The sequence below is a fragment of the Camelina sativa genome, chromosome 3, assembly GCF_030686135.1.
Source record: "Camelina sativa cultivar CO46 ecotype springtype chromosome 3, ASM3068613v1".
NCBI lineage: Eukaryota > Viridiplantae > Streptophyta > Magnoliopsida > Brassicales > Brassicaceae > Camelina > Camelina sativa.
Window position 1 is genome coordinate 7,919,961 of NC_141882.1, and position 22,324 is coordinate 7,942,284.

Below are 22,324 nucleotides of genomic sequence, written 5' to 3' on the forward strand. Positions count from 1 at the left end.
TAATCGTTAGCGAAACAACTGAATTTCTTGACATTTTCGTATAATAGTTGTAAAACACTGTAAAACTAGTTTTATTAAAATATTCACGTTTTGTATGTTTGTTTCTTAATTTGTTTTTTATTTTTGAAAATTATAATTTAAATTTTAACACGCTAGCTAGTTGTATATAACATAATTATATTACGTAAAAATACGTTGTGATTCAAATCTTTTTTACTTTGTTATGATAATTGGAATATCCTGAACGAAAATCCAGACCTTTTAGTAATTATACTATGTGACATATAAGGAATCGTCTTTTTTTTTTTTAATAATTTTTAAACATAATCAATCAAATAAGGAACCACTAAAATCTTATAAGAAAAAGTTAAACACTAGAATACAAAGAAAAAAAAAAGAGTGGACAAACAAGATCCCGTATTTTATACTCCAATGAATCAGATTCACCTTAGCTTATAATGTATGTAACTCGAACAAATGTGCTGATACGGTGAATGATAAAAGTTTCTTCACATAAGAATTAAGAAATGGTTATGCAACCATATGGTTGTACATAATCATCGTCTGATGTGAAAAGACAAACATAATCGTTTGATGTAATTAACTTTTAAGATTGAATAACGGATTCGATATGTCTGTCATCTCCAGTACCAAACTTCACGGGGGTTAATTTACATAACTTTTAATTCATTATGCTATAATCGATTATGTATACACAGTAATTAATAATAATATATATACTTTGAAAGGAGATATATGGATCGATACTCTTGGGCACTTTTGTTTTGATTCTAACAACTTATCTCGTGTGATGGAGGAAAGCAAATTTGGACGACAACCATTTTGATAAGAGCCACTTAAAATTTGCTGAAAAAAGAATAATACCATAAGAGATATTATCGTCTTCTTTTGGGATAAAATTCCCATATCCCTATCTCTGCATTGATTCTTACTCATACTTGTGTCTTTTAATATCCTTTTCTGTTTTATGAAAATGAAATTTTCGTTATAGCTGTAAGTTTATAACAAGTTATATGTTTCATAATTTATATTTATTTAACAAAAGTTAGATATATTAAAATTGATTTTTAAAAAAAAATATATAAGAATTTGGAGATTAATTATATTATGTAGTCTCATAGCTTAACATATCACCTTTTAGACCGTGCCGCCTTGGGACAGCAAACATATACGTTTACCACATATCAGCTATACAAGTTTTAAGACATGTCAATATCTCACATAATGTTTTTTTTTTTTTTTTTTTTTTTTTTTTTTTTTTTTTTTTTTTTTTGGAAATTTCCAAACATAAATACTTAATCATTTACTTGTAGTTGAAGCAACAGTACAGAAAAGCTCCAAACTATTTTTCCGACGCATTCATATCATCAACAACAAAAAGGAAATATCTGAATGCGTAATCCCGTAACAGAACCAACAAGAACAAACTAAAACAGAGAGAGAGAGAGAGAGCCAAAAAGCAAACAAGACTTACTAAATCAGTAACCATTTAGGGGAATTTCAAACCCAACGTTTTGAGAATGTCAACACAGCTGACGTTTTCATCTCTTTCATCAAGCTTCTCTCCACTGTTACGAAGAAGGGCTTCAATAATTTCTTTGAAAGGTATAACTTCACCAGAGTCTTCCGTTTCAGAGACCCCTTCAGTTGCAGACGAAGGACCGAGATTAACAACTCTCCCAGGAGGAGACTTGAGAGCTCCATTATTAGCCACAAAAGGAAAAGAACGATTCGTGTCCAAGACCTTAACTTTTTCCGACGGTGGAGCAGAAACAGGGGTCGTCTCAGTCGTAGAAGACGAAGATTTCGAATTCGACTCCGAAACCCTAACTTTTTCCGACGGTGGAGCAGAAACAGGCGTCGTCTCAGCCGTAGAGGACGGTGATTTCAAATTCGTCTCCAAAATCCTAACTTTTCCCGACGGTGAAGCAGAAACAGGGGACGTCACGGCCGTAGAAGACGGAGATTTCGAATTCGTCCCCAAAACCCTAACTTTTCCCGACGGTGAAGGAGAACCAGGCGTCGTCGCGGCTGTAGAAGACGGAGAGATCGACTTCTCCTTCAAAGCCCTAACTTTTCCCGACGGTGAAGCAGAAACAGGGGTCGTCGCTGCCGTAGAAGACGGAGACTTTGAATTCGACTGCGAAACCCTAAAATTTTCCGACGGTGGAGAAGAAAGAAGCGTTGTCTCGGCGTTTGAATACGGAGATTTAAAATTCGAACCTTTATGAGATTTCATCTCAGAAAACCTAACTCCAGGATCCGAATCAGCGGCAGAGGAGGGAGAAGCGTTCTCAGGAGGAGTACGAAATACGTCATCTTTGATGGAATCGAGGCTGGTCGGAGAAGAAAACGAGAGAACCGGAGTCTTTATAACAACCGCTGGCGAAATCTTGTTACTGAGGATCTCGGTGTTGTCAGAATTCGTCGGAGAAGCTTCGTGGCCGGCGAAAGGACAGTTCTTGAGGTAAGATTGCTGGGAAGAAGTGATGCTCCCGGGTTCGCTGGAGTCGCTTCCAACATTTTTCGCCATGCTTGAGTGAGTGAGTGAGTGACTCTTCCACTCAAATCTCACATAATGTTTTCCAGTCTAAATTAAAAGATCATATGCTACTCTATCACACACAAAAAAAATGTAGTTTGGTGTGGTAGCTAAGCTAGCTCCACGTCACGTACGATGAGTGTTGTATGATCCATTGTGAATGGTCGATCACACACCATACTTTCTACTCAGTATAAATTTTTGTTAGCTATGAGATCTAGTTTCGGTCACTAATGTATAAAATTTTGTGATGACTAGTTTTTAAGTCAAAAACTTATCCTGACGAGCTAACCTTCTTTAAGTAATCATAATACAGTAGAACCTTAATTATATGTATATAATTTTTAATATTTTTATTAAAGTAATCATAACACATCAATTTTTATTAGAGTTTATTTTTAATATTTTTACTATATAAAATTATTTTGAGTGTTATATTCAAAACATGATAATTCTTATTTTTCTTGTAATTTATTTTATAAAAATATTAGTTATAACAATTAAATTTTTTTTTTAAAGTTTTTTACCAAATAAAGAAAGCTTCTCTTTAAAGTAATTATTATTAATTTATCAAGAAATTAAAACCTATATAAATTAATAGATTTTCATGGTTCCAACATTACTAATTTATAGAGGTTTTACTGTAAATTTGAAAAAAAAAGAAATCATAATAATTTGTAAATCAAAAAATTCTCACTAAATCAAATTAAGAATTTCCCCGATTAAAAATGTAAGCCTATAGGGTCAAAACAGAGAATGTAGATGTACGGGGTAATATAGAGTATTATTCATAAAATTGAGGGTTCTTTTTGCTAAATACCAATTAACGACGAGAGAAACGGCACAGGCAACCCTAACTCGAGTACCACCACCATTTCTGTGATCTTTGACCTCTTCACTCAATTTCTCAGCTACTGTTAGGGTTTTGCCGAGATTTATCGATCTACCTTCATCTCTGTGTTAAACCTTGGGAGAAAAAAAAAAAGATGAAATCTTTCCTTGTCTCTCGACAAGCGATCCATCGCATTTCACTATTATCTTCAAAAACCCCAACTTTATGCAGAAACTTCTCCGCCATTACATCGTCAATTTCTCACTCTGATCGTCACCTGAGAAGCTACGAAGACCAAAACCCACTCAAAAATGCCGAAATCCCTAGACCCATTTCAGATTTCAATCGATATTTCCACTTTACTCGCGAGTCCCGACTCAGTGAGTCTAGTGCAGCCATTGACGACTCAATCGACCAGGATGAAGACGAAGACGAAGATGGGACGACGAACGAGTTCCTCTCTCGATTCGTTTGGATAATGCGTGGGAAAGTCTCTGAAGCTTACCCAGATTGTGACAAGAAGATGGTTGATGGTATGCTTCTGCTTATCGTTGAGAAAGTTGTGGAAGAGATCGAAAGAGGTGGGTTCAATAAAGTTGGATCAGCTCCACCTTCGCCGTCATCTGAGTTTAGCGATGATCTGTGGGCTACTATATGGGAAGTTAGTAATACAGTGTTGAAAGATATGGAGAAAGAGAGGAAGAAAGAGAAGATGAAGCAATACGTTCAGTCTCCTGAAGTGATGGAGATGTGTAGGTTTGCTGGAGAAATTGGTATTCGTGGGGATTTGCTTAGAGAGCTTAGATTCAAATGGGCAAGAGAGAAGATGGAAGACGCTGAGTTTTATGAGAGTTTGGAACAGCAACGTGATTTGGATAATTCCATTAGGGAATCTGAAACAGTGGATGGGGTAGAAGAAGAAGAAGGGTCTTTTGCCTCTGATGAAGTTGAACCTCGGAGTGTCTCTCTTCCTAAACGTAAGGGGAAGTTCAAGTACAAGATATATGGGCTTGAGTTATCGGATCCGAAATGGGGTAAAGTTGCTGATAAAATCCATGAAGCTGAGGAAGAGGCTGATTGGAAAGAGCCTAAACCTGTAACTGGCAAGTGTAAATTGGTTATGGAGAAGCTCGAGTCTTTGCAGGAGGGAGATGATCCTTCAGGATTGCTTTCTGAATGGGTTGAGTTACTGGAGCCTAACCGTGTGGATTGGATTGCTTTACTGAATCAATTGCGAGATGGAAACACCAACGCATACTTGAAGGTTAGACTTTTTAGTTTTGTATTCTCGAAATGACCTGAAGTTTTGATGCATTATTGTTTTGGGAAATGGCTTACTCCTTTAGTGTTGGTTCTTCACTGATATCAAAGTAATCACTTTTTTTTCTCCGGATGGCTTAAGTTGAAGCTCTATGGTTTGATTTCTTTGTTGCTGATTGGATTGCTTCTTAATGTATTGTTATATTCATGATCATTTTCTGGCGTGTTAGTCCTGTGGTTTGATTTCTTTTAGTTCTTTTAATAGGATTCTTGTTGTCGTTTAATTTGATAGTCTAGATGGTGATACTTGTATACATATATCTAGCATACCTTCGGAAGATGAGCAATCAAGGATGTGTGATCATTTTGTGTTTTAATCAATTGGTGCTGGTTTTGGTGTTTCAACAGGTGGCAGAACTTGTCCTGGATGAGAAATCGTTCAAGGCAAGTATCTCGGACTACTCAAAACTCATCCATATCCATGCTAAAGAGAACCGCAATGAAGATGTTGAGAGAATTCTTAAGAAAATGTCTCAAAATGGGATCTTTCCTGACATTTTAACCGCCACTGCATTGGTTCATATGTACAGTAAATCAGGAAACCTTGAGCGTGCAACTGAGGCATTTGAAAACTTGAAGAGCTATGGGTTACGGCCAGACGAGAAGATTTACACATCCATGATCATGGGCTATGTAAACGCTGGCAAGCCTAAACTAGGTGATAGGTTGATGAAAGACATGGTAGCAAAGGAAATGAAACCTTCAGAAGAAGTTTACATGGCTCTGCTTCGAGCTTTTGCAGAAATGGGAGACGCCAATGGAGCTGCAACGATTTCTTCTTCAATGCATGCAGATCTAGATTCACTCCCTTTGGAAGCATGGAGTTTACTTGTGGAAGCATATGGGAAAGCAGGACAGGCAGACAAAGCGAAAAACAAGTTTGATGAAATGAGAAGGCATGGGCACAAACCCGATGATAAGTGCATTGCAAATGTGGTCCAAGCATACAAGGGAGAGAACTCATTGGATAAGGCACTGAGACTTTTGTTGCAGCTTGAGAAAGATGGGATTGAAATCGGGGTGATCACATACACTGTTCTTGTTGATTGGATGGCTAATCTCGGGCTTATCGAAGAAGCTGAGCAGCTTTTGGTAAAGATCTCTCAGCTAGGAGAAGCTCCACCGTTTGAGCTCCAGGTGAGCTTGTGCTATATGTACGCTACGGTCAGGAATGAGAAGAAGACTCTTCAAGCTCTTGGGGTTTTGGAAGCTAAGAAAGATCAGATGGGGCCTAACGAATTTGAAAAGGTTATAACTGCGTTGAAAAAAGGAGGGTTTGAGAAAGATGCAAGAAGGATGTATAAGCATATGGAAGCTCGAAAGTTTTTGCCTTCCGAGTCACTGAAGATGGATATGCTTGGAACACCTCGAGCTTTTGGGTCTGGATACGGTAGAATGAGACGATGAAATGCCTCTTTTAAAGTGGAGTGATCTTTTTGGAAACTTATTCATCATGCTGAGTTCAATGTTGTGAGTTCGTGTTTCATTCAATGATTATTATACTGTAGCTGTGTTCTGTAATAATCTTGTTCCTTAGAATTTTGGAAATCTTTACTAGCTGCTTTTTAGCTGTGAGATTTTTCCTATTTCCATTTCCAACAAGTGCTCCAAGAAGAAGAGCTTCTTTCTGAAATCAACTTTCTTTCTTGATTTCTCTAATTTTCAGGGTTTCTATAGTTTTATCAGTGTTATATCAATATGCCTGATAAAATCTGAGGCAACAATACTGTGGTTTAGGCAATGTTGTACCGGTTTACATTGTAACCGGTTTAGGCGATTTTGTCAACTGACGTAAATTGTAGTGGTTTGGTTTGTCGGCGAGCATAGTGGTTTTGAACTCGCATCCAATTACGAAAAACCAAACAAAGCGGACACTTGAGTAATGGATTTGATTGCTTTTATTAGCTAGATTTGTTACTTCATTTATTTTTGACGTCTAACTCATAGGACATGATCAAGTGGATATATATAACTTCAAGATATTTAGGAGATAATGTAAATATGTGTGGATTGTTGATGTGTCTGCCACGCATCGCACACGTGTCAGCTATGTCCGACTAATATAGTAGTTGATGTAAAAAGAGATTAATATCTCGATCCCAAAAGACAAAAGTACAAAACTTCGGCACAATCTTTTGTTATGCTTTATTTTTGTTTATCTTTCTATAATTGCTTAATTTAAGAGACTTAAGATTTTGGTTTATCTTGTTGAAATGAGGGACTAATTAACCTCCACTCCAACGAAAGAAATTGGGATCCAAATCTAAAGATTAGCTACTCAATTTACTTTACTATTCGTCAATAAATAATAATCATACGAGACAAGATAAGGTTGGAATAACGTGGAACCATGTTAAAATAATATTATCTCCATATATCAATTTAATCAAATCCACTACTAAAATCAGTGGGCTATTACCGGAGGTTTCCAAAGCCAAAAAAACAAAATTGTGATGTTTTCTTCTTTTAAATTATACGAACCTGGACCGAATAGCGAAGTAAATATTTAATTACTTTGGCTTTTGGGATAAGAATTATCTAGATAAGTTGCATACTTTTGCATGGAGCCACTACTATATATATACCTAGAAGTATGTTGAGACATGATACCACAGACCTTAGTGTTTACTGATCAGAAAAATTAACAGGACAATTGGAAAGATTTAAGAGCAAATGGGTTCTTTAATGTCAGGATGGGACTCTCCAGTAAGGGATCCTAATTCAGGTAATTAATATCAGCATACGCATATATTTTAGGATTGATAAGCATGCATGTATTATTATTATATCGTATGTTTTGATTATATAATAGTAACTGAATGGTGAATTATTATTTCGAAATAAACATAGTGAGAAGGTGCAAGTCACTAACAAGAGAAGAGATCGACACTTTTTGGAAAGCAAAGAAGAAGAATGAACAAGAACATGTTCAAGCCGTTTCCAAGTTGGTAATTCAGGTTAAATTACCAAACTTTTCATTTATTTATATATATCACTGATAATTAGGAAACTCGGATTTCGATATTTGAATATTATTACTAAGAAATTATAGTAAAATTATCAAAAAAGGCTCTGAAATTGTTCGCAGGAAGTTGCACAAAGCAAATCACAAGAGGAGAAGAAAGTAGTAGAAGATCTTTTTGAGAACCAAAGCAAGAAAAGTGGATGGTAATTAATATAAATTTTGATAAATTTACAGTTTTAAAATTCTAATCATACTCGTAATCTTTTAAAGATTGATAAATTGATGTGTTGGTCAGGTGGACAAGAAGCAACTTGGCGTTCTTGAATGAGCCGAGGGAGGAAGAGGGTCGACCAAACAAATACGTACCGCAGTTCCAGGTGGCTCACATCGCCAAAATCGCTGGATAACAGTGACGCTACAAGCACCCCCGGCTAGTCACATATATGTGTGAACTGTGACTTGTCGACAAAATATACATATTATATGAATGGTGGTTTAATTAATGTCATGTTGTATGTGATTGCGAATAGAAAAGTGTAACAAATTGTATGAGTTTTTTTAATCAGAGATGTGTTTTAGTATTTTACATGTGCAGATGTGCTATGTATCTGAGATATGGGTTTGTGTTTTACAAGAAATAAACATTTTTTACCTTACATACCTCCCTTGTTTAGACATCTGCATTTAGAATTTTTCATCCAGTTTTTCAAAAATTAAACAAAGGTGGCGAGACAGAGAGAATCGTTTTTCAAAAATTATGAGAAACCTTTTTTTTACAAATAACACTATTCTATTGGTTTTACTTTATTTTTTTATGCTTAATTTAAAATAAAAATTAAGTTATATTAAATATAATAAAATTATTTTTTTTTTCATTTAAATGTATAATATAATAAAATTATACATTTGAGAAAATTTTAGTTGTTGGACCGATGCATATATATGCTCTTGGTTATTTTTTTAGTGTTACTTTAGTTTCCCGATGCTCTTTGTTGTTTTTAGTGTTACTTTAGTTGGTCCGTTTATATAGTGGAACGAGATAAACCATTTTTCCTATATATATTTTCATCACAAATAGTGAAAAATTGAGGAATGATTTCTCCGTATACTAATTGAATATCAATAACTCGATATATTGGAATTGCATTTTAATATAGTCAGTCTATGTTATTTCCATTTTTGTGCTATGTTTTATTTACCTGAAACATAAACATTCAATATGGTCAATGAAAAGAGATGAAGTTGGGATAAAATTTGAAAACTTCCAAAACAAACTTAAAATCCCATACGTTCTTTTTTTTTAGAAAGCGAATGCAATACCTGAGGCACTTCGACGTTGTAGTAGTCAAAGTGAATTAGCCAAGGGTGCTTGGATAACTTTAACTTACCCCAGTGCCCGTCCAACATTAATAAGGATCCTATACAAAATTTAAAAAATGTATCTTCTTCACGTATGACAAAAATTATAAATTTTTTATAAAAGATCACTACTTATTAATATTTTAAAATCTTTTACATATTCTACAAATAAAAAAAGTCTTTTACATGTAAATAAAAAAAACTTTATACATATCCTTAAAAAAAAGATCTTTTGTTTAATAGATTTTTAAATGAAAGAGGCTTTTAAAATGTTTAGACCCCAATCTTTGGCTTCATTTACTTCTTCTACGAGCCGGATCTGCTTACCCCACACGGTCCTTGGCTCCACCGAACAAAAAAATATATATAAACACGACAAATATGAGTCGGTTTATTCTCTGTTCTATTCTCTGAAACCCAACAACACGAAGAAAAAATAGTAGAGAAGAGATGACGAGCAAGATTCTGGTGATTGGGGCGACAGGTCGCATCGGAAAGTTCATCGTCGAAGGAAGCGCCAAGTCCAGCCACGCCACCTTCGCTATGGTTAGAGAAGCGTCTCTCTCCGATCCAGTCAAGGCTAAACTCGTCGAGAGCTTCAGAGATCTTGGCGTCACCATACTCTACGTACGTGACTTCTCTCTTTTCTCCCGCGAGTGTCTAGTTCAAATCTTGTTTTCTCAAAGATTTATGGAGTCTTTTTGTAACTGTACGTACGTAAGCTCACTTGAGTATTAATTATTAGATCATTTAGGATGATATATTTTTTTTTAAAAAGGTTTAGTGAAATTGAAATTATCATTGAAAAGCTTATGTTCCAAAACATAATATTTTTGAAAATTATTTAGTTAGATCCTAGGAAAAAAAGAAAATTCTAGATACATATCCTTTTCAAATTTGTCTTAACATAGAGGTCCTAAAATAGTTTGCAATCATCAGTGTCAAAATGATTTTTATACTCTTAAGATTTATTTTTCTGCTTGGGTTCTTCTCATTAAATCATGTCATAAAGAGATCATTGCTCTGCATTTCTTTCTGAGTCTTTGCCGATTGGAATGCTGATAATGATGACAGGGAAGTCTAACTGATAAAGAAAGCTTAGTGAAGGCGATTAAACTCGTCGATGTCGTGATCTCAGCTGTTGGTCGGCCTCAAATTCTAGATCAAATCAATATAATTGATGCCATCAAAGAACTTGGAAACGTTAAGGTCCTTAGATATATCACTTCCTTTCTTTTAGGCTCAAGAAGATCTTTCAATAGATTAGTAACTAATCTTTTTTTTCATCCAGAGATTCTTGCCGTCAGAATTTGGCAATGACGTGGACCGTACGGTGGCCATCGAGCCAACACTATCAGATTTCATCACTAAAGCTCAGATAAGGCGTGCCATAGAAGCCGCAAAGATACCTTATACGTATGTGGTCACAGGTTGCTTTACTGGTTTTTTCGTTGGTTGTTTAGGTCAATGCCACTTACGACTCGGATCCCCTCCTAGAGATAAAGTTTCAATCTACGACAGTGGCAATGTCAAAGGTATAGTGATGTACCTTTAAGCGTCACCATCTTCAATTATTTTTGCAAATTTCAATTGTGGTACTAATGTGTGATTATTTTATTTGTGTTGTAGCCATTGTCAACACTGAAGAAGACATTGTTGCATATACAATGAAAGCTGTTGATGACCCGAGAACACTTAATAAGATTCTCTACATTCACCCGCCCAAGAACATTGTATCGCAGAACGATATGGTTCGTTTGTGGGAGAGAAAGATTGGTAAGACTCTCGAGAAGACTTATGTTTCAGAGGAAGAACTCCTTAAAAACATCCAAGGTACATGATCTCACTTAAACCTTACAATCAGTATTTTTTGATATCCAGTAGCAATATGTCCGAAGTATATCATCTGAGTCACTTGCATTTGCAGAGACTCAGCCTCCAATGGATTTCCTGGTGGGTTTGATCCATACCGTACTTGTGAAGGGCGATCTCACCTCCTTCACTATAGATCCTTCTTCTGGAGTTGAGGCTTCCGAGCTTTACCCCGAGGTCAAGTACACAAGCGTCGATGAGTTTCTTAACCAGCTTGTCTAAGAAAAATCTCGTCCTTTAAAATTCTGTTCTCAGATCTTATCTAAACGAAACTTATTTCATTAATACAATACATAACATAAAAGGTCCAAGTACATTATTTGACTGACACAAGAGAGACATTGAACCACCTTATCACACCAATAGTCTCATAGTTGTTGGTAGTTTCAAGGGTTGACCTTGGGTTCCCATCCAGAGATCACATACTTTTCCTCAGGCTTAGTTTTCTCAAAGGAGTCAAGAGAGAACAGAGCCTTCATGTAGTTATGGACATGGGGCAAGCTCGAGGGGACAGACCAGCTTTTGAAATGGCCAAGAGCGACTTCGAGATGGTAAAGCTTTGGTGCTAAGCTCAGATCAACCGCAGAGACTCTTTCCCCGGCGATGAAAGGACCATCGTGACTCTTGAGATGGTTCTCCAAAGCTTCAAGCTCATGAAGCAAGGCCTGTTCAGATTGGTCATTAGAGTCTTTGCTCTTCAAGAAAGTCCCAAAAGTACCAAAAATTTTGGAACCGACAGAGGCAAATGCAGGAGGAGTCTTGAGAGGTGGATCAGGGTACTTCTCGTCGAGGAGATTAACGATGACATCGGAATCAGAGACCCACTTGTCGTCGATCTTAAGCACTGGTACTTTCCCTTGAGGACTAATGTCCAAGAACCTGCATCATCATATTCATATGAGCCCGGTTAACACTTAAGCTCGTAATTCTTTAACTAACCAAACCAAATGTAAGTTCCGGTTAACATAGCTCAGATTCATAGAAATCAACACAGCGCATGAGAGTACCAACACTATTACAAGTAAAACCTAAGAGATTTATGCCATGAAAATTCAAACAACTAACGGAACAAGTGAAACAAGATAAGAGCGATCTAGGGTTGTATATGGCGTGAGAGAAACTGACCACTGGGGTTTGTCGGAGAGGTTAATCAGATGCATTTTGTAGGTAAGATTCTTCTCCTCGAGGGTGAGAATAGCCCTGTGGCTGAACGGACCTAAAACGACAAAATAAACACTTTGATATCGCGATGCTGAAGAACTCTATAACTTTTACAAGAAAAATCAAACAGAGAGAGAGAGAGAGAGAAGAGGGTTACAGTCGCCGAAGTGATCAGGAGCACCGACAGCAGCTTTCACGCATATTTCGAGAGCCATCTTTGATTTAGTATTTCGCAGGTCGGCAGGGACGGATGAATAATTGAGTAAATCAGTGAATGAAGAAGGCTAAAGCTCTTAAAGTGAATTCTCTTACACCACCACCACCAGACACCTCCACCTACTAGTGGGCCATTTTTACCCGATGCGATCATTTTTTTCACGTGTTGCGTTGTAAGAGACGATTCGAAATACTCTGCACAGTCATAGGGCCATATATGTTTTTGGTCGGCAGGTTTTGGACCGTTCAGTTTAAGCAATAACAAAAGTCTCTCGAAGTCTCTTATTAAATACCCTATTAAGTTTAATTTAATTATTTATTCAAATTTTAATTACTAAAAGAATGAAATCCGTTACAGTAAAACCTCTAATGTCAGGATAATGAAATTTTATTAATTTATAGAAGTTTTAGTTTATTAATAAATTAATAATTATTAATTTATTAATAATAAAATATTAATTTATAAAATTGACGATTCATAAATTTGATGATTTGATTAATAATTTTGGCTATTGTAGTAGGATAAATGCCAATAGTTTACTAGATAATCTATGTAAAAATGATATATGTATAAGTTCATAGTTTAGAAAAAATTATTATTACTATCTTTTAAGATGATGATGAAGTTGAAAAAGATATTTCAGTACATTAATAACAAACTATACATAAGAAATCAATTATCGCATATAAAACTCTTTATAATTTTTTTTTATACGATTTGAGAAGATAACACCAGAAGTTTTGATGCAGTCATAAAGATTATAGATAAGCTCCAACAAGAATACAAATTCAATAATAAACAAACAACAATAGTCATCTATTTAACTAGATTTTCTTAGATATATATATATATATATATATATTATTTTATTTGATTATTAATTTATAATATTGATGGGATTATATTTTTAATCTCGGTTTTCAAAAAAATTATTATTTTATTATTTTATCGAAATGTGTTAGTTTTACACCGGTCCAACTCGGAACCAAAAGTATTTATTAATTTATAGTGAATATTAATTTAAAGAGTATTAATTTATAGAGATTATAACGAGTTTTTCAGTTCTCATTGATTTTCATATTTTTCAGACTTTTAATTATTTTCATTTTTATATTGTTGACAAGACTTTCAATTGAATCTCTCACTGCAATTTTCTAATACTTTAAGAATATAATAATAAAAATAAAATACTGTGTATATAAAAAAAAGGAAAAGCAATCGGAGTAGATGACTATTGGAAAATTGGAAATTAGGTGCACAGTGGTTATGAGTTATGTCATTATTTTTCTTTCCGTGTTACTTATTATTTTGGTTCAGTTTTTTAAGTTTGGTTCGCTTGAACCAGAATAAACCAACGTAACTGTATAATTCACTAATTTGCTTTTCCCTTCAGTCTTCTCTCACCTTCGTCTAAATCGTCTTCTTCCTTTAGTGTAGAGTCCTCGCTTACCTGTGAAATCGAAGAAGCTGAAGATCAATGGGAACCCTAGGCAGAGCATTTTACTCGGTTGGTTTTTGGATCCGTGAGACCGGTCAGGCTCTCGATCGTCTCGGTTGTCGCCTTCAAGGCAAAAATTACTTCCGTGAACAACGTAAGCTTCACCGTAGCTCTATTTTACTCTCCGATTTCGAATTCGTATGATTGAGGAGTTTTCGATTGAGTTACCCAGCTCGTCTAATTAGGTTAGAGATCTGGAATTGGATATGTAGCGATTCTAGATTCTGAGTAGCAGATGGGATTTAATTGATGAAATCTTATAGGAATGAGTCTTTGCTGGTTCTGATAATTTGTTCATATTGTAACCGTGGCTTTTCTCTATAGTGTCAAGGCATCGGACTCTGATGAACGTGTTTGATAAGACTCCGATTGTGGATAAGGGAGCATTTGTGGCACCAAGCGCTTCAGTTATTGGGGACGTTCAGATTGGAAGAGGATCGTCCATTTGGTATGGATGCGTACTACGAGGTGAGCAAGCTACTAAGCTTCAGTGTGCAGTGACTGAAGTTTGGTTTTAGATATCAGTTACTTCTGTGTATCCTTAGCTAGGTCAACTATCACGGTAGAAAGTAGCAAACGAATATATGTTCTTAACTCTTCTTTTGTGGTTTAGTGATGAATAAGTCTAAGACTGCTCAATTTGGAGCTTAGCATTACGTAAGGAGCCTTACCTTGAGTATTATTATATTATTTTTTGATGGTTCTTGCTGTTATTCTAATGTATATATATATTCCCTTATATCGAATTTGACATAGTGCAAATATCTGTAGGCTAGTTTGGATTTTTATTGTTGTTTTTTTTTGTGATGCACATCCATGGGTTAAATGGTAATAGAATAAGGCTTCCCTTTGTACCGAATGATGGGTATGTGATAAAACATTGGTACTGTATGGTTAAGCATGTTAGTACTTTTTACCAGGAAAAACTGGACTAACATAGAGCCTAAACTTGCTCTCTTCTTTTCTGCGCAGGGGATGCAAACACCGTTAGTGTTGGATCAGGAACTAATATTCAGGACAACTCACTTGTGCATGTGGCAAAATCGAATTTAAGTGGGAAGGTGCATCCAACCATCATTGGAGACAATGTAACCATTGGTTAGTGGGAATCTCTTACTGTTTATTTTGTAATTGTCTAATATTGATGCATCTCCAAGAAGCATTTGGGCTATAGTGTTAAACTAGGTATGTAACAGGTCATAGTGCTGTTTTACATGGATGTACTGTTGAGAATGAGACCTTTATTGGGATGGGGGCGACACTTCTTGACGGGGTCGTAGTTGAAAAGCATGGGATGGTTGCTGCTGGTGCGCTTGTACGACAAAACACCACAATTCCTTCTGGAGAGGTATGATTTTGTGAAAAATTTTCTAATTACCTGAACTCTTATAACCATCGGTGCTGACATACTTCAATTGCTATTTAGACACCATAGGCTGCTATACTATTGATATTATTATTGTCTTTGCTTTGAACGGCAATCATCTCTACTGTTGAGAGTATTGTAGATTGGGTGTTAAATTAAATTTCAGCTTCTAGTCTGAGAATTCTTCTTCTCTATCTAGATACAATATATCTTATCCACATTTCAGATGTTCTAACAAAAGTCAATTTTGATGAAAGTGTAAATGTTCTTCTATTCAATATTCATACACCAGCGTTTGATAGCCATAGGGTGTTTGTACCTCATCATGACCGATTTATTTCCTTTAACAGCAATATTTTCTGCTAGATATAAAATGTTCTAACGCATTAGTCTATAATGAATCAGGTATGGGGAGGAAACCCTGCAAGGTTCCTCAGGAAGCTCACTGATGAGGAAATTGCTTTTATCGCCGAGTCAGCAACAAACTACTCAAACCTCGCACAGGCTCACGCTGCAGAGAATGCAAAGCCATTAAATGCGATAGAGTTTGAGAAGGTTCTACGCAAAAAGCATGCGCAAAAGGACGAGGAGTATGACTCAATGCTCGGTAGTGTGAGAGAAACTCCTAACAACATACAGCCTGATAAAGAAACCAAGCATCCATCTAATGTGAACTGATTTTTCTGAGGTATGTTTACTGATCGAAACCCTATAGTAGAAGATGTTCAAGGGGATTATGTTTCGGTCTCTGGTTTGAATAATGGCAGGTAGAGTACACATTAGGGTAGATGAATTTGCAGCTCTTGAAGAAGCTTTGTTAGACATTTTGTCATGGAATCTTAGGGAATGGTATTGTCAGATCAAACCTTGGATGCTATATTACTTTAGTCTTTTGAACTTAAGAATCAAGTTTATGAAACATGAGTGAATGATAAGTCTGATGCATGTGCTGATGCAAATCCATGTGCGCCTATGTTGCTAGGCAAACATGAAGAAGATCCAAACATGATATATATATTTATATAATAACTGCAAATTATTAGTGGGGTTGATGGTATTGGTACCGTGAATTACGCTTGCTTGGTCGTCTTTTTTTTTTTTTTTTTTTTTTTGACAAAACCAAATCTTGTATTATGATTCGTCTCTTTCTTTTTGTCAAAGGCCGTTTTATTTCTTGAAATTTATCTTTTGTTTCCATTCGTTACAATAATACGCGTGTAATTGGATTCTCCCTAGTTCCTTGTAGATCTCAATAAGTGGACCATCTTTTCTTTCTCTCAATCCTTTAAACCACGAGACGTTCGACATGGTAGCACTTTCACTTTGCCTTCTTATGAAATACAGAAAAAAAAAAACCCGATAAAGCTAAAATGTGTGGCCGCTATATGGTGTACTTGTAATGGTTTCCATGATTGTTAGTGTACAACATAAATTAAAAGGTATAATAAGTCAGCATTTATTAGCATTTCAAAGAGCAATGAGGCTCCTTGGAATAATGATAATCAGTACAGGATGAAGTACTTTTGATTTTATAAAGCAAAGCGGCGCCAAATAGAATGTGTAGTAGTACACTATCAATATTCATATCAAAATCCAAGATTGATACTGGACCTCTACTTTTTCTTGTTTAAAATTCACTTTTTTTTTTTGTGGAAAAAAATAAAGAAAACTGCTCACTATTTGTCACACTCAATGAGACGAGTCAATAATTGAGAAATTACAAGAAGAAAACGTAGGGAATTAGTATCTTTTTTATCAGTTAAAATTTACAAACTAGCAAGATTTGTTATTTGATTTATGTAAGGGCAGTTTCGTAAATATCGGATAATCCTTCCTGGCCTCGTCTCGTCTCCACTCCACCACCCGCCGTTTATATAAAAACTGAGACGAGACAGAGGAGAAAAATCGGGCAAGGCCTTAACAGAGAGATAAAACACAACAACACTGAGAAAGAGATAGATAGATAGATAGATAGAGATATCATCTCAGAGAATGGTAGCTGAGGCCTTGCCCAAAACCCCCGAAGCTGTTCCACTCGTACTTGGACTCCAACCCGCTGCTCTTATCGATAACGTCGCTCCCGTTGATTGGTCTTTACTCGATCAAATTCCCGGTGATCGTGGTGGCTCCATTCCCGTAAGCTCCTCCTTCTGTTTTGAGTTTAAATTCCCGGTGATCGTGTTTTTTTTGGGCAAAAGTTGTGAATCTTATCTTCCTTTTGAGAATATACTCTAGAATCGGAATCTGGATTTGGAAATTTTGCTTATATAGCTATGGAGTTTGGAATCAGTGTCAATCTGTACCAAGTGTGAATCTTCCTTTTTTTAATTATTAAAGGTGCAAAAGGATGAGTTAGACCACATACTAAAAGAGCTTAACGCACATATCAGTATTGCTCCATTAAAGAAAATGGCTGGTGGAAGTGTAACCAATACAGTTAGAGGCTTGAGCGTTGGGTTCGGTGTACCCACTGGGATTATTGGGGCTTATGGAGACGATGAGCAAGGCCAATTGTTTGTGAGCAATATGGGTTTCAGTGGTGTCAGTATCTCTAGGCTGAGGAAGAAGAAAGGTTCCACTGCTCAGGTCTTTTTGCCAAAACTTTGAAATAAATTGTGCTGCTTCTTCCTTTTTTTTTTTGGAAATATTTGGTTTTGATTAGTGGCGTTGTTTCTTTTAGTGTGTTTGCTTGGTTGATGACTCTGGTAATCGAACAATGCGACCATGTCTCTCAAGTGCTGTGAAGATTCAGGTTAGTGTATTCTCCTTTTTAGGGATTTATTGATATAGTGAATTGTTTTGTCAATGAGAAAGGATGGTAAAAGCTAATTCTGTTTCAGGCTGATGAATTAAGCAAGGAAGATTTCTCAGGCTCTAAGGTTAAAAAAGCATAGCTCCTCTCTCTCTTTGCCACTAGGAAGCATTGTAAAGTTATGGAGATTTGTTCATAAAACGTTGTTGATGGTCTTTCTCCGTTACAGTGGTTGGTTCTAAGATATGCTGTTCTTAATTTAGAAGTAATTCAAGCAGCCATTCGATTTGCCAAGCAAGAAGGTCTTTCTGTTTCTTTGGATTTAGCTAGTTTTGAGGTAAATATTTGGAGCAACCATTAACCTTTTGTTTTCAAGTCTCCTTTTGAAATATGATATGTGGCTTTACAAATGTTTACGCACTTGAGCTTTTCATTTTTGAATTGAAAATATATAAATTCTTGTGACTAGATGGTCCGGAATTCTAAATCAGAGCTTCGAAAGCTTCTGGAGTCTGGTAACATAGATCTTTGCTTTGCTAACGAGGACGAAGCAGCAGAGCTTCTTAGGTAATTGATGTTTCTTTATCCCCTGCAAAGATCTGCTCAGGTTTTTTTTTAACCCTTTCGCTTGAGTCCATGAAATACTCTTAAGCTCTGGATTGTGAGTTTCAGGGGTGAGCAAGAATCAGGCCCGGAGGCTGCTCTTGAGTTCTTAAGCAGACATTGCAGATGGGCTGTGGTAACTTTAGGGTCTAAAGGGTGCATTGCAAAACATAATAAAGAGGTTTGTTTTTTAAAAAAAGCTCGGTAACTTATCAAGTAGCGTTATGTTTCACTTAGCCTTGGCTCTTTTTGATCGCTTATGAGGAAAATTTCGCCATACAAAGTTGTAGTTCAAATTGTGATTCTAATAGCTCTTTCTGGTTAGGTTGTTTCTGGGACTGAAGGGTTATTATATATATGAATCATCTTTAAAAAACCTATAACCTTTGGTGTTTATTTATCTTTATCTACATCAAGATCCCACTTTTCTTTTTAGGTTTTGACTGAATTGAAGGATCCTAAAGTTCACAAATCACAACGAATAAGTATTTTCATCTCTTTACTTGATCAGGTGGTACAAATATCGGCCATAGGAGAGACAGTAGCAACTGATGCCACAGGAGCGGGTGACCTATTCGCAAGCGGGTTTCTGTACGGACTAATAAAGGGGTTGTCTTTGGCAGAATGTTGCAAAATGGGATCATGCAGTGGCGGATCGGTCATCCGTGCTCTCGGAGGAGAAGTAACCCCAGATAATTGGCAGTGGATGAACAAACAGTTGCAGTTGAAGGACTTACCTGTTCCTGACATTCACAACTGATGATCACCAGCAGATTGTGGGGATTTCAAGCAATTGCCTTCAAGGGCCGTTTCTTTATTTAGGCTGTTCTTAGCTTTATGTTGTTCACAAAGAATCTCACAGCATTGTCTCTGTACTGAGGTCTCAGTTTAATTCAATTCACATGTTTGTTTCCAAATTATTGTATGCATAAATTTCAACTTCTCTGTTCGGGTTTAGGGTGTAAGTTTCTCTGTGGCTCAGAAGGTTCGATTTTAAGCTAAGTTACTGTCAATGCAGAATAAAGAAGTGTATTTCCGTGTCGGTAAAGAACCCTCGTTCACAGACTCTCAGTCATTCCCAACAAAACCAGGAGCTACGTCTCAACCCGTAAAACAAGCACACACAAAAGTAGACTAATAAAGGTAGTCACAACTCATTGGTCCGTAATCTTTGTTTTTTAGTTTGATTCACAAAACTTCGATCATTGATGGATAGTTATTGTAAATCCAAGAATAGAGCTTCGGCTATCATATTGCATTTATGACTTTGTAGTAATCATTACTTTTAAAATATTGTTGTGAGTTGTCGCTATATCAATCAAGCTGTTGCTCTGCTGAAGTAGTATAAAAAATCTCTTATTATAGATTTATGTCAGGACACTCCAGACATATATATAGTGTTAACTCCCAAACACAAGAGGGAGATTTTTATTAGTGAAACCCAAGCTCAAGGTTTATGGTGTATCCATAGAGACTAGGATCTACAAGACAACAAAGTGACACTTAGAGAGGTATCAGACAACTCTGAAAAGAGTATGTTTGCTTCAGCAGTTGAAGTAGCAGAAACATGCGAAACCCGGGAACTGAGCGTGACAAGCCCCGTGTGAAGCATGTTCCCATCTCCTACACTGACTGTCACAGCCACGAGTGTTGCCACAAAACCCTGTCCATGTCTTGCTTCGCCTCTCGCAAGTTCTTCCTTCCACTGTCATCATCTCTGCAAAATTGTCCAAACACAAGATATATTATTATGATCCATCTATGAGATCCATACATGTTATGGAGAGATTAGAGTACTTAGAAGCTTAGAGTAGACTAATGATCATACCAGTGGAAGCAATGAGGAAAATGGAGAGACAAAGGAAGAGCATAAGTTTGAGAGAAGAAGCCATGGCTTTTTGCTTATGGATATTCACTAGGCACTAGCTGAGAGATCTTTATATAGAAATGTATTTAAAACTGGTTTAACCTTTGACTCTGAAACGATAATCGTTCTCTAGAACTGTCTGTGATTTGTATAGTGTGAACGATGGGAAAGTACCAAGCCCACTATCTTTATCCAAACTCTTATCCAAGATTTGACTATAGACTTTGCGATAACTGATAAGAGACTTTTGACGTCTAATTTGTTCGGGCTTGTTATTATCAAAAAATTCAAAGCAAAAAGAAAATACGTTTGTAAATATATTTATTTTAGTTCAGCTTTTAATGTCTGCACCAAAAAGAACGCTAGTGCAAAATTCTTTTTTTTTTGTGGCATTTATGTTTATAATTGTAAAAGTGTTTGATAGAGAACAATCAAATATTGTATTTTTTTGTCAAAAATAAACACGATAAGTCGATAACTAATTTAACTATAAACAAAAATGAAGACACCAATCAGAAACTACAAATTGTGGAAGTCTACAAGACTACAACTTCTTCACATATAAAAACTGTTACGAACGAAAGTGCATGGAGGTCAAAACAGGACATGATCTGGCTAAGTATTACACTTTATGTCGAACATGCATGAAACCGTACGTATCAAACTAATTACTTTTATTTATTTTGTCAACGTCAATATTTAATTATTTGCTTGATATTGTCGGAATACAAAAAGAGGTTATGATAATTATGACAAAGATTGTTTGATAGCGACCACAGAATCGGCCAGTGTTTGGATCTGCACATACATAAACCAGTCTTGTCTGTAATTTTCTTATAAACTACTCTGTTTTCTGAAATAAATGGATTCAGCCTTGACCATTGAAAATGTTACATCGCCATCTTTATTTTAAGTGTGTAAACTGTAAGATTGCTTTTGAGCACGTGACTCTCATCTCATCTCACGTGATTCCCGGATCTCGACCATTTTTCTAGAATTTTCGATTTCCATGAGACCCTCGTGATCGTGAAACTATATTACATTTCAGTATTTCTAAATCATTCATTATCATTATGTGTGGATAAGTTTTTTCTTGGCGCGTGAGTGTCTCGTCTCTGCTTAAAAGGAGCTTATTACAAGTGGATTTAGGCTTTATAGTTTGTTTATACATATGCTCACCAACCAGTGACCAGTCTATCTACATGGGGATAATTATTGTTTGTCAGTTTTGTCACGTATGTACTACAGATATATCTTGTAAAAATATAACGTTTGAGATCGCGTTGTTGCTTTGTAGAAATATATATTATATGAATCGTTATTACTTGATGTAAAATATACATTTTACTTCAGCAAAGATTCGAAACATATATACTTCAGCAAAGATTCGAAACATAGCAGTATTAGTATATAGTTCGTTTATGTTTGTAGAAATATCTACCCCTGAATCCGGAAAAACTTAGTGAGATTTCATTAAATATTGGGTTCGTTTGACATTGGAAACTTGCTATATCAATAAAATATCCTTTTAGAATTAAGATATTATATATTTCTTAACAAATTGAACATGTAGGATATTATATATCTATATATGAATGCGCATATAAAATGGAAAATTTCGAATTTTCGCTAAAATCAAAAGATCTACCAACACAAGCAATGCCAATAATATGGATTTGAGCAAAATCATGCAATCTAACATATATATATATATATTTATTTCCTACATTGAAAATAATTTCTATATATGATAGAAGTATATTTTAAATATCCACCATGATAACCAACATGGCTTATATATGAACTCAGATAATAAATAATTTCACCGTTCTATAGCGCCTATACAGTATATGACATATACTACATACTAAACAAACGAGAACCATTTGTTTTATTCATTGGTTAAAAACATAGACAACTGAATATAGAATAAACAGCAAACAACCACT

The 22,324-nt window shown here is 35.8% G+C and overlaps 8 protein-coding genes across 9 annotated transcripts; 5 read left to right on the forward strand and 3 right to left on the reverse strand.

Annotated features, from left to right (window-relative positions):
* Positions 1 to 1,305: 1,305 nt before the first annotated feature.
* On the reverse strand, positions 1,306 to 2,843 carry LOC104776065 (uncharacterized). Its single transcript, XM_010500073.3, has one exon. It carries the CDS (start codon positions 2,552 to 2,554, stop codon positions 1,511 to 1,513), a length of 1,044 nt encoding a protein of 347 aa, XP_010498375.2. The 5' UTR covers positions 2,555 to 2,843; the 3' UTR covers positions 1,306 to 1,510.
* A 478-nt stretch (positions 2,844 to 3,321) lies between these two features.
* On the forward strand, positions 3,322 to 6,348 carry LOC104776066 (small ribosomal subunit protein mS77 (rPPR2)). Its single transcript, XM_010500074.3, has 2 exons — positions 3,322 to 4,659; positions 5,064 to 6,348. Exons 1-2 carry the CDS (start codon positions 3,550 to 3,552, stop codon positions 6,120 to 6,122), a joined length of 2,169 nt encoding a protein of 722 aa, XP_010498376.2. The 5' UTR covers positions 3,322 to 3,549; the 3' UTR covers positions 6,123 to 6,348.
* An 862-nt stretch (positions 6,349 to 7,210) lies between these two features.
* LOC104776067 (uncharacterized) lies at positions 7,211 to 8,336 on the forward strand. Its single transcript, XM_010500075.2, has 4 exons — positions 7,211 to 7,440; positions 7,566 to 7,672; positions 7,804 to 7,883; positions 7,976 to 8,336. The coding sequence occupies exons 1-4, from the start codon at positions 7,389 to 7,391 to the stop codon at positions 8,085 to 8,087; spliced, it is 351 nt and encodes a 116-aa protein (XP_010498377.1). The 5' UTR covers positions 7,211 to 7,388; the 3' UTR covers positions 8,088 to 8,336.
* Positions 8,337 to 9,338: 1,002 nt separating this feature from the next.
* Positions 9,339 to 11,510, forward strand: LOC104776069 (isoflavone reductase homolog P3-like). The gene is made up of 5 exons (XM_010500077.3): positions 9,339 to 9,666; positions 10,114 to 10,248; positions 10,331 to 10,574; positions 10,669 to 10,872; positions 10,967 to 11,510. The coding sequence occupies exons 1-5, from the start codon at positions 9,490 to 9,492 to the stop codon at positions 11,131 to 11,133; spliced, it is 927 nt and encodes a 308-aa protein (XP_010498379.1). The 5' UTR covers positions 9,339 to 9,489; the 3' UTR covers positions 11,134 to 11,510.
* LOC104776068 (glutathione S-transferase DHAR1, mitochondrial) lies at positions 11,170 to 12,545 on the reverse strand. Its single transcript, XM_010500076.3, has 3 exons — positions 12,230 to 12,545; positions 12,037 to 12,127; positions 11,170 to 11,790 (listed from the first exon to the last, which is right to left on the reverse strand). The coding sequence occupies exons 1-3, from the start codon at positions 12,285 to 12,287 to the stop codon at positions 11,298 to 11,300; spliced, it is 642 nt and encodes a 213-aa protein (XP_010498378.1). The 5' UTR covers positions 12,288 to 12,545; the 3' UTR covers positions 11,170 to 11,297.
* Positions 12,546 to 13,666: 1,121 nt separating this feature from the next.
* LOC104776070 (gamma carbonic anhydrase 1, mitochondrial) lies at positions 13,667 to 16,618 on the forward strand. Of its 2 annotated transcripts, none has more exons than XM_087508667.1 (6): positions 13,667 to 13,881; positions 14,112 to 14,255; positions 14,760 to 14,885; positions 14,984 to 15,135; positions 15,559 to 15,841; positions 16,390 to 16,618. In XM_087508667.1, exons 1-5 carry the CDS (start codon positions 13,767 to 13,769, stop codon positions 15,829 to 15,831), a joined length of 810 nt encoding a protein of 269 aa, XP_087364793.1. In that variant the 5' UTR covers positions 13,667 to 13,766; the 3' UTR covers positions 15,832 to 15,841; positions 16,390 to 16,618. The 2 variants fall into 2 exon arrangements, with proteins under 2 accessions (XP_087364793.1, XP_010498381.1); XM_010500079.2 differs by having other exon boundaries at positions 16,400 to 16,618.
* On the forward strand, positions 16,400 to 19,425 carry LOC104776071 (uncharacterized). Its single transcript, XM_010500080.3, has 8 exons — positions 16,400 to 17,289; positions 17,491 to 17,739; positions 17,834 to 17,905; positions 17,994 to 18,032; positions 18,135 to 18,242; positions 18,375 to 18,472; positions 18,578 to 18,689; positions 19,020 to 19,425. The coding sequence occupies exons 1-8, from the start codon at positions 17,146 to 17,148 to the stop codon at positions 19,266 to 19,268; spliced, it is 1,071 nt and encodes a 356-aa protein (XP_010498382.1). The 5' UTR covers positions 16,400 to 17,145; the 3' UTR covers positions 19,269 to 19,425.
* A 423-nt stretch (positions 19,426 to 19,848) lies between these two features.
* Positions 19,849 to 20,476, reverse strand: LOC104776072 (defensin-like protein 19). The gene is made up of 2 exons (XM_010500081.3): positions 20,337 to 20,476; positions 19,849 to 20,225 (listed from the first exon to the last, which is right to left on the reverse strand). The coding sequence occupies exons 1-2, from the start codon at positions 20,398 to 20,400 to the stop codon at positions 20,053 to 20,055; spliced, it is 237 nt and encodes a 78-aa protein (XP_010498383.1). The 5' UTR covers positions 20,401 to 20,476; the 3' UTR covers positions 19,849 to 20,052.
* Positions 20,477 to 22,324: the final 1,848 nt, after the last annotated feature.

What these genes read in the sequence shown, in the direction of transcription:
- LOC104776065 (XM_010500073.3), bottom strand. Translation starts at nt 2,554, where the DNA reads ATGGCGAAAAATGTTGGAAGCGACTCCAGCGAACCCGGGAGCATCACT.
- LOC104776066 (XM_010500074.3), top strand. Translation starts at nt 3,550, where the DNA reads ATGAAATCTTTCCTTGTCTCTCGACAAGCGATCCATCGCATTTCACTA. An exon ending in ACACCAACGCATACTTGAAG is followed by an intron (nt 4,660 to 5,063) that starts GTTAGACTTTTT and finishes GTGTTTCAACAG; the next exon opens with GTGGCAGAACTTGTCCTGGA.
- LOC104776067 (XM_010500075.2), top strand. Translation starts at nt 7,389, where the DNA reads ATGGGTTCTTTAATGTCAGGATGGGACTCTCCAGTAAGGGATCCTAAT. An exon ending in AGTAAGGGATCCTAATTCAG is followed by an intron (nt 7,441 to 7,565) that starts GTAATTAATATC and finishes AAATAAACATAG; the next exon opens with TGAGAAGGTGCAAGTCACTA. An exon ending in TTTCCAAGTTGGTAATTCAG is followed by an intron (nt 7,673 to 7,803) that starts GTTAAATTACCA and finishes AATTGTTCGCAG; the next exon opens with GAAGTTGCACAAAGCAAATC.
- LOC104776069 (XM_010500077.3), top strand. Translation starts at nt 9,490, where the DNA reads ATGACGAGCAAGATTCTGGTGATTGGGGCGACAGGTCGCATCGGAAAG. An exon ending in AAGAACTTGGAAACGTTAAG is followed by an intron (nt 10,249 to 10,330) that starts GTCCTTAGATAT and finishes TTTTTCATCCAG; the next exon opens with AGATTCTTGCCGTCAGAATT. An exon ending in ACTCCTTAAAAACATCCAAG is followed by an intron (nt 10,873 to 10,966) that starts GTACATGATCTC and finishes TTGCATTTGCAG; the next exon opens with AGACTCAGCCTCCAATGGAT.
- LOC104776068 (XM_010500076.3), bottom strand. Translation starts at nt 12,287, where the DNA reads ATGGCTCTCGAAATATGCGTGAAAGCTGCTGTCGGTGCTCCTGATCAC. An exon ending in TCCTGATCACTTCGGCGACT is followed by an intron (nt 12,128 to 12,229) that starts GTAACCCTCTTC and finishes TTGTCGTTTTAG; the next exon opens with GTCCGTTCAGCCACAGGGCT. An exon ending in CTCTCCGACAAACCCCAGTG is followed by an intron (nt 11,791 to 12,036) that starts GTCAGTTTCTCT and finishes ATGATGATGCAG; the next exon opens with GTTCTTGGACATTAGTCCTC.
- LOC104776070 (XM_087508667.1), top strand. Translation starts at nt 13,767, where the DNA reads ATGGGAACCCTAGGCAGAGCATTTTACTCGGTTGGTTTTTGGATCCGT. An exon ending in AAATTACTTCCGTGAACAAC is followed by an intron (nt 13,882 to 14,111) that starts GTAAGCTTCACC and finishes TTTTCTCTATAG; the next exon opens with TGTCAAGGCATCGGACTCTG. An exon ending in CCACAATTCCTTCTGGAGAG is followed by an intron (nt 15,136 to 15,558) that starts GTATGATTTTGT and finishes ATAATGAATCAG; the next exon opens with GTATGGGGAGGAAACCCTGC.
- LOC104776071 (XM_010500080.3), top strand. Translation starts at nt 17,146, where the DNA reads ATGGTAGCTGAGGCCTTGCCCAAAACCCCCGAAGCTGTTCCACTCGTA. An exon ending in ATCGTGGTGGCTCCATTCCC is followed by an intron (nt 17,290 to 17,490) that starts GTAAGCTCCTCC and finishes TAATTATTAAAG; the next exon opens with GTGCAAAAGGATGAGTTAGA. An exon ending in TGGATTTAGCTAGTTTTGAG is followed by an intron (nt 18,243 to 18,374) that starts GTAAATATTTGG and finishes TCTTGTGACTAG; the next exon opens with ATGGTCCGGAATTCTAAATC.
- LOC104776072 (XM_010500081.3), bottom strand. Translation starts at nt 20,400, where the DNA reads ATGGCTTCTTCTCTCAAACTTATGCTCTTCCTTTGTCTCTCCATTTTC. An exon ending in TTTCCTCATTGCTTCCACTG is followed by an intron (nt 20,226 to 20,336) that starts GTATGATCATTA and finishes ACAATTTTGCAG; the next exon opens with AGATGATGACAGTGGAAGGA.